The sequence below is a fragment of the Gavialis gangeticus genome, unplaced genomic scaffold, assembly GCF_001723915.1.
Source record: "Gavialis gangeticus isolate Ggan-Ray unplaced genomic scaffold, GavGan_comp1, whole genome shotgun sequence".
Classification (NCBI taxonomy): Eukaryota; Metazoa; Chordata; order Crocodylia; family Gavialidae; genus Gavialis; species Gavialis gangeticus.
The window spans coordinates 32,919,260-32,930,452 of NW_017728993.1; the positions used below are offsets into that span (position 1 = coordinate 32,919,260).

The 11,193-nt window shown below is 36.6% G+C and overlaps 1 protein-coding gene across 8 annotated transcripts in view; it reads left to right on the plus strand.

Annotated features, from left to right (window-relative positions):
- Nucleotides 1–11,193, plus strand: part of ADGRL2 (adhesion G protein-coupled receptor L2) — a 603,135-nt gene that overhangs the window by 529,724 nt on the left and 62,218 nt on the right. For 6 of the 8 annotated variants that reach the window (XM_019501511.1, XM_019501512.1, XM_019501504.1 and 3 more), the window contains 4 exons: nucleotides 5,645–5,941; nucleotides 6,472–6,575; nucleotides 7,433–7,618; nucleotides 8,659–8,697. In XM_019501511.1, the coding sequence (XP_019357056.1) occupies nucleotides 5,645–5,941; nucleotides 6,472–6,575; nucleotides 7,433–7,618; nucleotides 8,659–8,697 (626 nt within the window). The remainder of the gene's footprint in view (nucleotides 1–5,644; nucleotides 5,942–6,471; nucleotides 6,576–7,432; nucleotides 7,619–8,658; nucleotides 8,698–11,193) is intronic. The other 2 variants (XM_019501507.1, XM_019501510.1) reach the window with 1 other exon arrangement.

Genomic DNA, 11,193 nt, shown 5'->3' on the forward strand with positions numbered 1-11,193 from the left:
CCTTCATACTGCCTACTGCAATCTTTAGAATATTAGCAAAATTTACTCTACTTTCAGCTGAACCCTTTGTCCATGTATTAATTGCTTTAAGCTATTGCAGTTACCTATTTTGCCCTTTTCTTCAGTCCCCGTTTCCTTAAGCTTTTGGAAATTCATAATGCTGTGACTAAATTATTCTTCTTCACTAAAAAAAAGTTGGTCTAATAAAAGATATCAGATTCATCCAAAGAACCTTGTCTTCTACACTAAGAAATGGGTTCATTTTACGTTATCTTTTCCTTTCTTTCACAGATCTCTCCCTTGATTTCATCCTTTGTGTCCCATTTGAGGATTACTATACATGTCTGCAAAATTGTTGGCATTATATCTTGAAACATTATGAGATGGACAATTACGTAAATAGAAAGCGTTTTAGGACTGAGTGAAAACATGCTATAAAAAACAGACCCCCTAAATTATGCATAAATTATATATGTTGACTTAAACTCCCCACCCCAAACACTTTCAAGCCAAAGTTTATTCTTTAGAAGCCTGAAAAGCCCAGTGGTTATGAATATTGGCTTTCTTCCAGAACAGATAACATCACAAATATCCAAAGAATGCAAGATGGCAAAAGAAATTTCAAGAACATTTTTTTTCTCTTTTTTGGGAAGGGTGGAATATATCTTGAAACTGATTTGTTATTACATGATTTTTTTAAATTTGTTTTTAGGGGGTTTTGTTTTTTGGAGCAGAGGTCTTTTAACAAAGCAAAAACCTATCCTTCCCTTTGTTTTCCTTAAAGATTTAGGGGAAGACAATCTTTGTGCATTACAGTTTGCCATATCTGTACAAAATCATTTGACTGGAAGGTCATCCTCCTTATTTGCTGCATGTTAACTGGTGTTATATTTTATTGGAACACTGCAGGGTGCAGCAGTGCCATGAATGTGGACCGAAGGCAAACCCTGGTAGTACCATCACTCATGGCTTCAGAGAGTTGGAATTTGACAAAAGTACATTTTTGTAACTTCATGAAACTTCCATGGTGCTATGAAAAAGCTGTTAAAGATTAGCTTTCTACCAGGATCTTAAGGGATTTGTACACATGCTTGCGCCACATCACCGGGCGCTTTTACAAGTGCCTGGTGCTGTAGTGCATGCAGTTGTATAAGCGGTGAACTGCGCATGAGTGCTGAGAAGATGGCAGTGGTGTGCTTTTGAACTAAATCACGTCAAAGGTGTTTTAGTTCAGAAGTGCATCGTTGCCGTTTTCTGTGTGCTGATGTACATTTCACCTCTTATACAACTGCATGCGAAGCACTGCAGGGTGTGTCAGCTCGCATGGGGAGCAGACTCAATCAAGTCTGCTCCAACCTGCTGGATCTCTGGCATGTTGTGGGATGAAAAGGTATATGTATAAATGCCCTTAAATCTTCTCATGCTGTAGACTGATGTTAAGAGTGGTGGTGAAGAAAAAGGTAAAATAATGAAAGCAAATAAGCAAATTTCCGAATTGTAATTTTGCAGTTTATTAAAACCTTTGTTTTCATGCTCAGATATAAATTTAGAATACAGTTTTGCTAACTCCAGGTTTCTAGCTAAGCAGGACCAGTCTAGGGTTAATACTTGGCTGGAAGGTCTCTAAAGAGGACATAGCTATAGCAGGAAGAACTGGTGATTTCTCTCTTTATATCAAAGTGATGGCAATCTCTGAGAAGAGATGTAAAACCCAAGTTCCTTATTTACTGTCTGTGGTTATTTTGAGTTCAAAGGCCCTTTTCTGGGAAAAGGAAGTATTAACTCAGTATTGCAGCCTGCTGCCTGTTTCTCTAAAAAATTCAAAATGGTCTGACTTAGTAGCCAGCCTAAGGCCCATTTTCAAAGATTTATTTATTTTTAATATCCTGATTCCCAAAGATTCAGATAGGCTTAGTGGAATTTTCGAAAGTGGCTATGTACTTAACTGGTTTCAATGGGAGTTAGGCATGTGGCAGGTTCTGAAAATTTAACTAGGTTTGTGTATCTTTAGTTACCTTAATAATTACATTAAAAAAACTGACACTTAAGAACCCAAGTCTCAGCAAAAGTAAGTTGGGGTTAGCACTGGTGGTGTGGACACTGGGGCAAATGTCTGGAAGTCCAGAGGCCAAGAGTTCAAGGCCATGGCAGAAGTACTCACTATGCAGCCATGTCAGATTCCAGTGCCTCTGTGAACTCTACCGAATATTGTGTCACATGGACACAAGAAAGGAACATGGGGCCAAGGATCAGATTTTTAAAGGTTTTTTACACCTACCGATTTAGATAGGAACTTAGCAAAGTCTTCAAAATTAGTCTCCTCTTTCTTGCATTACATAGGCATCTCAGTGCAATTAGGTGTGTAGGGCCAGATTAAATTTTAAAGGTATGTATTTATCAGTGTCTACCCACACTGATATCATTGAAAATCTGGTCCTTACTAGCTAAATACTTCCCTGCAGTTTCATCTGGAAAAAAAATAATTATTTACTTCCTGTTCTAAGTTTTTTTTTATATAGATCAGACTATTAGACAAATGCAGTCTTTCACCATCAGTGGTGGAAGAAATGATCTGTTTGCATAACCATTTCAATTAAGCCAATTTACCATCTATACATTACTTCCTTTTTTATTCACTTCTTTACTTGTTTGTGCATTGCTTTTAAGCTGAACATATGCACATGTGTACTAAAAAATAGTGGAAGAAGTTTTTCTTTTCTTAGGCCAGGTACAGACATTACCCTTTTACTGGTATAAGTGAACAGAAACCAGTCTATACTCATGGTTTAAAAATGGCAGAACTCAATCTAAGATTTGCCCCCCTCCTCCCTCCAGGGCAAATATGTGGCTACCTATCTAAACTACACTGCTTACCAAAAACTGTGTAACTTAGATTGATTCCACCTCAGGCTTTTTGAATGTCTGTGCCTAGTCTTAATGCCTTTGCATTGTAGCCCAGTCAAAAATTCAGTCCAAACAAAATCTAATTTTGTTACTGCTTTTGTTTTACTGCATGAGGCAAATTACATACTGTTTGAGCCTCTGGGCCCCATTTCTGTCAATGAGAATGAGAGGCTAATAATAATCATTCCCATTCCCATTATCTAGTATTTTTTACAGCACCATGAAAGCAAGCCAGCATATGCCATCACCCAAAACTTTCACAATATGAAAAATTGGAGCGATAGTGATTATCAAATAACTGTTTGCATCTCAGGAGAATGACCTGGTCAGTGAAATCCTTCCTAATTCATTAAAATAGTCTGCTTCCTAAATGTTAGATATATTTGAAAAGGACTTTCTTTGGCTATGCTATTCTTTCAGTCTTTTGGAAAGTAGTTTCCTCCACTTCCAAATTTAGATTCTTGTGACAGATACTTTCAGATGTGGAATTCCCCATTCATGTCTTGCATTTAGATCAAGACCAAATATCATACAAATAGAAATTTCTTTTTAACATTTTATTTTGTTTTTAATTTTAAATCATAAATGCTTTTTGTTTGCATTTCTTGTTACTGTACTAACATTTACAGATCATCTTTAAAACGGAAGTAGGTGTGCTTCAGAAGCCATTTTAATAGGTAGCATTGAAAGCCATCCTTAGCTAAGGTGGCACAATAGCAGCAGTTTAGCTGCACTCAAAACACAATATGAAATTATCTGTTCTTAAAATTGTCACCTCACTGCTCAACTTCAGACAGCTGTTATGAGCTCTTCTACTGATGTTTGGCTCTTGAAATAAGGACAGCCTAAATGTTATAGGAAGAGAATGCTAATTGCAATATTGTTAATACAGATTTCAGTGATTAAATATGTACTAATTAGCAAAATGTGTCATGGGATGTATAGGATTATAGTAATAAGTGGTTCTCCCCTGCTTCATTCTCCTGTGCTCAATCCCCAGGACCTGATTCAGCATCAGTTACTTGACACTTCTGCAAGTGACTGTGATGCTTTTGACAAATGTTAATTGAGAAAGCACTGAAAGCCTGGCTGCACTGTAATCAAAAGAAAATTACAGAGGTTTCACAAGATGTCAGGCAAGTGCTTACAGAAAAGATAGACAAGTTTGAATAGGTTTTTTTGCAGCAGCAGCTGGCTAGACAAGAAGTTCAACAGGATTATGCAGACAGTACTCAAACATTCAATAAATTAGACTGAAAATAAGACATGACCTGAAAAAGTTTCTGATTTAAGATGAAGAATAAAGACAGAAAGATCACATTTGCATATATTGTTAAGAAGTGAATTAGTTTGCTCTTTTAAGAACTTAAAACTGAAAATAAATCCTGAATCAGGGCAATAATACTTCAGTCAATGCATTTTTACTGTCTGTAATGTTTATCCTTAAAGATTTAATTGAACAACGTGTAAAGGGAATAAGTAGTGCAAAATATTCTCTAAATGGTTGAAAAACATTTAAAGCTCTTATCCAAAATATTTTTTAAAAAATAAACTTTTTAAAAGACTCTTGAGAGAGCCTGATACTTCTTTTCTTGTTTGTGTTTGTGGTTTAATTAATTTTTTTTCAAAAAAATATGTTTTTGAGAAGTCGGCATAGCCCATGGATGTCAGAGACAAAAATCCTCTTGGTAGCCTACGAGTAAGTCTCTGGGACATAACCAAGAACAGCTTTAAAACAGAAACATGTCAGATCCATTTGTTTCTACTTTGTCTGTTAGAAGATGAGGTAACTATTTGCCTTGAGTTTGTAGTTTCCCAGGGCAGGGAACTGTCTGTGCTTTTTCTGTTCAGTTCCACTCACACCCGTGGACATGTAGGTATACTAAATGATGACCTTTCAGCTGCCTGTATGGCTACACTGTTGCTCAAATGGTGTCTAAAGATGGAATAGAATAGACACCAAAGCATTTCTATTTATTTTATATTGGTTACATTCATTATTTCCATGAATATATTTTCTATATAGGTCAGTAGAATGAACAGCTGTGCTTCTGAATCAGAAATTATTTGGCCTTAACCGCTGTTGTATTGACATAGAAAATTAAGTTATATACTTGCCACTGGCTTGAATTAGTTGTTTCTTCTTACCTGCTTTATCAAAAAAAAAAATGGAGCCTAAGATGTTTGAGCACTAAAACAACACATGTATGCTAGGCTTTTCTTCTGTTTGGATCTAATCAGGCATGCTAGAAATCTTTCAAGCAAGAATGACTGCTGGGTGGGAAGATGTTACAGTAATTATTTTCCTGCAAGGTGTATAGTGGGTGACTTGAAGTTTGTTGTTGTTTTAATGGCCTAGTTATTTACATTCCACAATGCTTTGTTGTTTACATCATGCCAATTTAAATTATCCTATCATGCCGTTCTTTCTCTGAGATTATCAGAATTTGGTTAGTTGTTTCATGCATATTTTCAAGTACTGATAATTCACCACTGGTGCCTCTTGGCTTTTTGAAATGTAACTATGAATTTGTATTGTATAGATAGTTGTAATGAGAATGTGCTGAAACCAACATATTAGTTTGAGATAGACAATGACTTTGAGGATGAGGGAAGATTTATACTGAGATAAAGAAATGGAGACACAAGAGTATTACGTAAAATTGCATAAATAACTTTTCCTACAGTTTCTTCCATAATTTTTAAGAACTTTATTATTACTCTCATTTTCAATCTACAGTGCCTACCACAGCAGTGACAATAACTTCTTCAGCAGAGTTGTACAAAAGTACTGTATCAACCACAAGCACCACTTCACAGAAAGGTCCCACAAGTACAACTTTATCTGGGGGAACAAAGGAAGGAAGCAGAGGACCCAAGCCACCACCAGCAGTTTCCACAACCAAAATTCCTCCTGTGACAAGTTTTTTCCCTTTGCCAGAGAGATTCTGTGAGCCTGCTGAGGCCCGGGGGATTAGCTGGCCTCAGACCCAAAGAGGAATGATGGTTGAACGCCCTTGTCCCAAAGGAACTCGAGGTATTGCCCTAAAAACATATCTTGATTCAAATAAATGCTTCACAAGCAACATGCAGCTCTTTTTTGGAGAATAATTTTTAATCGCAAGCTATTTTGTGATTTTTGTTACTTGAAAAATTTTGTGCCTTGAGGTTCAGGTTTTAATCTGTAAAAAGTATTTGAGTTTAGGCACAGAATTACCTTGCGTACACTTTTTGAGAATCCAGGTCGTATTTTAGGTCTTTGCTTTAGGACTGTAGTGAAACAGGCTTACAGCTGCCTTTCTCATTATGAGTTCTTCCCTGGATAACTTCCAGGTAAAAACCAAGGGCTTTTTTTGTTTATTTGCTGTAAAAGTCTGATAACTTGCACTGACTTTCTGTCGCCGTTTGTAATCTACATTATTTTTCTTCCATTGTCAATTATTGTCAACGGCTTCCACTTACGTTGTTCAAAATTTAGCATGGAGCAGGGATGCATCATAGCTGTTTTTCTGAATGCATTCAGAAAAATGGTTTCAATTTCCCTGTTGTTTTCTACATCTGTTGTAGGAACTGCCTCGTATCTCTGCATGGTTTCCACTGGAACATGGAACCCTAAGGGCCCTGATCTTAGCAACTGTACCTCACACTGGGTAAATCAGCTGGCTCAGAAGGTTGGTTGGAACCTTTTAATATGATATACACTGGTGATTAAGGGTTTTAACTCGGAACATAAATAATTCAGCTTTGTATGTTGAAACCATCTTTATTACTCTTTGTTCGTTTTAAGAGCTGGAAGAATTATGCATGCTTTGTCTGTAAAGCATTTACTAAAAGTTAGATTCACATGTGTTCCTTGGTAAACTGTTTTATAAATTAAGCTCTTTTAATGAGTCCAGGCTTACTTAATTTCATTGCTATTTAATTCAAGATAGCTTTTTTGATGTTCAAAAGACAAAATGTACATTCTCTTAATAAATCAAATATTATGAACTGCACACCAAAATATGCAATAGGCAAGCAGATGTTTAGCTTGCAGAAAATTATGATACAATAAACTAGATTTCTACAAAAGTGCATTAATAGCAGAATATGATTAGAGCACAGTTCCTCTTTTTTGTGTTTCCCTCCCTAATGAGCGTTACTGAGTTTATGGGAAAACTAAATAATTCACTGTCAATACCAAGCTACTTGACTTTCAAATGCCTCAAGCGCTGGTATGAGCAAATAGATTTCTTAGTGTCTGATAATAGCAGTAAAATAAAAGTGAAGATGAAATGGAAGATCTGGCCCAAAATTACCAATCTGATTTCTGCTTTTGATGGCTGTTAAGAACTGCTTTTGTGTGTCATGGATCTAAGAACCTTTAATCTTCTGAGATAAAGAGAAAGTTATTGGTCTCAATTAGTTGCAGATTTCAATGTATGTGCAAATGGTTATTTCACCACAACAAAGGTATGCAGGGAATTGGAATTAGGAGCCGCAAGCAGAACAAGGGATCCTGCTGAGATAATATAAATTGTCATTTCAGATCAGAAGTGGAGAAAATGCTGCTAGTCTTGCCAATGAGCTGGCTAAACACACCAAAGGACCAGTCTTTGCTGGCGATGTAAGTTCATCAGTGAGACTGATGGAACAGTTGGTGGATATTCTTGATGCTCAACTGCAAGAACTGAGGCCTAGTGAAAAGGACTCTGCTGGACGGAGTTATAACAAGGTACCCACTTTAACACCCCTCCCGTAGCTAGGATAACACTTCCCCTGTGGGTTATGTTTTTCCTTTCAGAAACATTGCTGCCAAATCTATACTTTTTTCTGGAATGCTCAAATTTCCTGACGGCATGAGAAATAAAGGGTGTAGGGGAAAAAACAAATCCACAAGAGTCTGTAAATTATATTAATTTGGTGACAGGATGCAACCTTCAGCAGCTGACTGAGGCAAAATATATTTGTACCCTTTATTAAAATATATTCCTAATTTGGATGAAAGGGGACAGTACTTTTCTTTCAAGAGTAACAAGAATTTAAAAAGCTTGTTCTGCAACAATTTTAGCCCTGTTCATATGCTAAGGTCAAAGGTGCCATAAAGTATGTTGCAGGATTAGAAAGTTCATTATCTTATTTTAGATGTCAGTTCATGTAACTAATGATAATTGGGGATATTACACATCCATCAAGTTACTACTATCAACAAATAGTAAATCAGATTAAAAATAGCTGTTGGCTTTTGAATTATTAAGAAAAGGGTTATTCTAGTTTTTTCTGGATGCTAAGCTTCATGACTTGCCTCTTCCTCCCATTTGTATGGAGTTAGTCGTTACTGTACAGATTAAGGGATGCTTTTTTGCCCAGTCTGTTATGGAAGGACTATCTCATTTTCACACCATCCATTCCTGGTAGCTGTGACATTTTAGCCCTTGGAAAGATGAGTTTAATTCAAAACTCCTAGCAATGGTGCTCAACAAATCTACTCCAGAAACTGCAGATACGGCCACAGAGGCATAGTCTCACCTCAAGCATTGCACAGAACTTATACTAGTGCAGCAAATGTAGGTTTAGTCTGTGTTATGGCTGGAAAGCCATGGGCTCCATAATTTTGCAGAGCCCCATGGAAATTCATTGGGCTAACATTAGACAAGACAACCAGATTCTTTATAATGCAAATTTAGGATTTGACACACCAGCCTAATTTTTGGATATTTCTGTAGCTTTCCAGAATGTGTCTAACTTCTGATTTTCTTTTTTCTTACTAAAAAGCTCCAAAAACGAGAGAAGACATGCAGGGCTTACCTTAAGGTATCTCTCCTGTGCTGTCACCCTGCTTTCTCCCTGCTTCAGCAACCTGCCACGCTTTATCATCTTGCTGCATGATCCTATGTATTTCAGTCTTTGATAAATGTGTATTGTGCCCCATATCAGCTGTACAAATGTTGGCTTTGCACAGGTATAAAACTCTCAGAATAAACAAATACCAAAGTTTACAACTTTTTTTCTCTTCCACTTGTCCAAAAGTACAAGAACAGCATTGGGCATTATCTGAATTGGAGATAACCCTTCTCTTTCCTTGTGTTGCTCTCTGGGGAAAAACAAATCCGGCAATCTAACAGAAAAGGCATCATGTTGGTAGTTTCTTGTATCAAAGACTGCTTAGCCATAATGTATGTGCATGAAAAAAATCACATTATACAGCCTGCTTTGTTCTTTCTGTGGTTCACTCTTAATGTCAGTAAGACATTATTTTCTCCAAAGATTCATTTAAGAGTCATTACAAAGACCAAATATGGCAACGCCAGGATGAACTGCAAATAAAATACAAGTGCTCCTAAATTTTTTCTAGTGCAATATGTGCCAAGTGTCCCATTAACCATGCTACAAGGAGGCATATAGCACATTGTTACCTAATTTTTAATTTATTTTAGATCTTCACTTGTCAGTTTGTGTAATGTCCAGTCCCCAGTCTGTAATCCCATGCCAATGATGTCAGTGCCACCAAGCAATCCTGTTAGCAGAAGAAATTGGCCCAAGCTAGATCATGTAAGTGGCTTTTAAACATTATATTGCACGGTTTTTCAAAGTTTCTTTTTTAATCTTCCTAGCTTTTGCTTACAAGAATAATACAACTTTGAAACACCGCACAACATAATAAAAATAAAATACACTTACCTAACAGTGGCCCCTGAATACAAGATGGTTTCACATTCCAGTCTCAACTCCGGTACATTCTTGTGCAAAAATATAGGAACCACCTGGTCTCAGCAAGATTTTGCAAGATCTGAGAAGAAAAAGGGAGTTGGGAGAGTCATATGTTAAATAATAATTTTCTAATAGTTCCTTTTAGCCTGGTTAATAGAGAGCATGGCAGATATTGTTGGAGTGGATTGAAATGTCATAGTTCTATTTGCAAGTCACCTTTTAAGATAACAGTTAATGTTTGAACTGTAGTACTGTAATTGGTGTGTTGTCCAAGACTCATGTCACTGAGACAGGTGTAGTTTTCTTTTTCCCCCCTCCCTCTTTTTGGCAGAGATGAGTGCCGCAAAATGTTATTACATGGATGATCATTGTGATTCCACTAGAGAAATACAAAGAGTTAGATTATACTGTAATAAATAAGGAATGCCTCAAGTTAATGAATGCATATAATCAGCACTGTATATAGATGCACAAGAAACTGTAGCACGACCTTAATTTCTGACTAGTGTCATTTTCAGTAGGTCTCAAATGAGCTTCCCTGTTCAGATAAGACTAATAAACCTCTTGAAATTACAAATCAAAAGCTGACTTACACTATGCAAATGAAGCAAGTTCCCACTTTGTGACAGAGGATTCATTTGTACCTCAGATTAGAGGCTCCAATCTGTATTTCTTGGTGACTAATGAATCTGGCCTCTGCAGACCAATTTCTGTTCCACTCTAGTTAATGGCTGCAGCAGTATCAGTGTGAGCATTTTGACTATTCTGGCTCCCATTAGAGAAGAAAAAAAGGCTTTAATGCCACTTCGAAGTATCTTCCACCTGCCAGGAAGGTCGTGATGGCTCACAATGCAGACAGAAAGAGGATATTAAGATGGATTAGGCTAATTAATCTTACTTTGACAATAGCCTCAACCAACTTTTCGTATTCATTCATGTGCACAGAGTGTAGTATTCCAAACCAGCATCTTTTTTTGTTTGTATAATGTGTTATGTTTCCATTCCCAGTGCTTTTAAATTGATCAAACAAATTATATATATATATACTTATATATATATATGCTTAATGACACATTATGACTAGGTAAATGGGACAAAGTAAACATAGTGATTCAGCAATGCATGGCATATTCAATGCACAGCTACATTATGCATTAATGTAAGAGCTTGGCTTCAATTGATTAACTGATTACTGTGATTGATTGGTTTATTTTGTAAAGGGAATATAATGATGTCTCTGAATTCCTTTCCCCCTTTATTTACTGATATTTTATATGCAGCTTAATGAACCCTAATATGTGATGATAGAGCGGTCACAATGCAGATTTTTAAAGTGGCAACTTTGCTCAGTTTTGTTATTTTGCCTTCAGTGATAACAGGGACAGTCAGTGGACATCTTGTTTGCTCTATTGATTTCCTTTGTTAACTGACCCTTGTGCAGGAATGGGAGTTAGTAAATAAAGGGGGAAAGGAATTCAGAGACATCATTATATTCCCTTTACAAAATAAACCAATCAATCACAGTAATCAGTTAATCAATTGAAGCCAAGCTCTTACATTAATGCATAATGTAGCTGTGCATTGAATATGCCATGCATT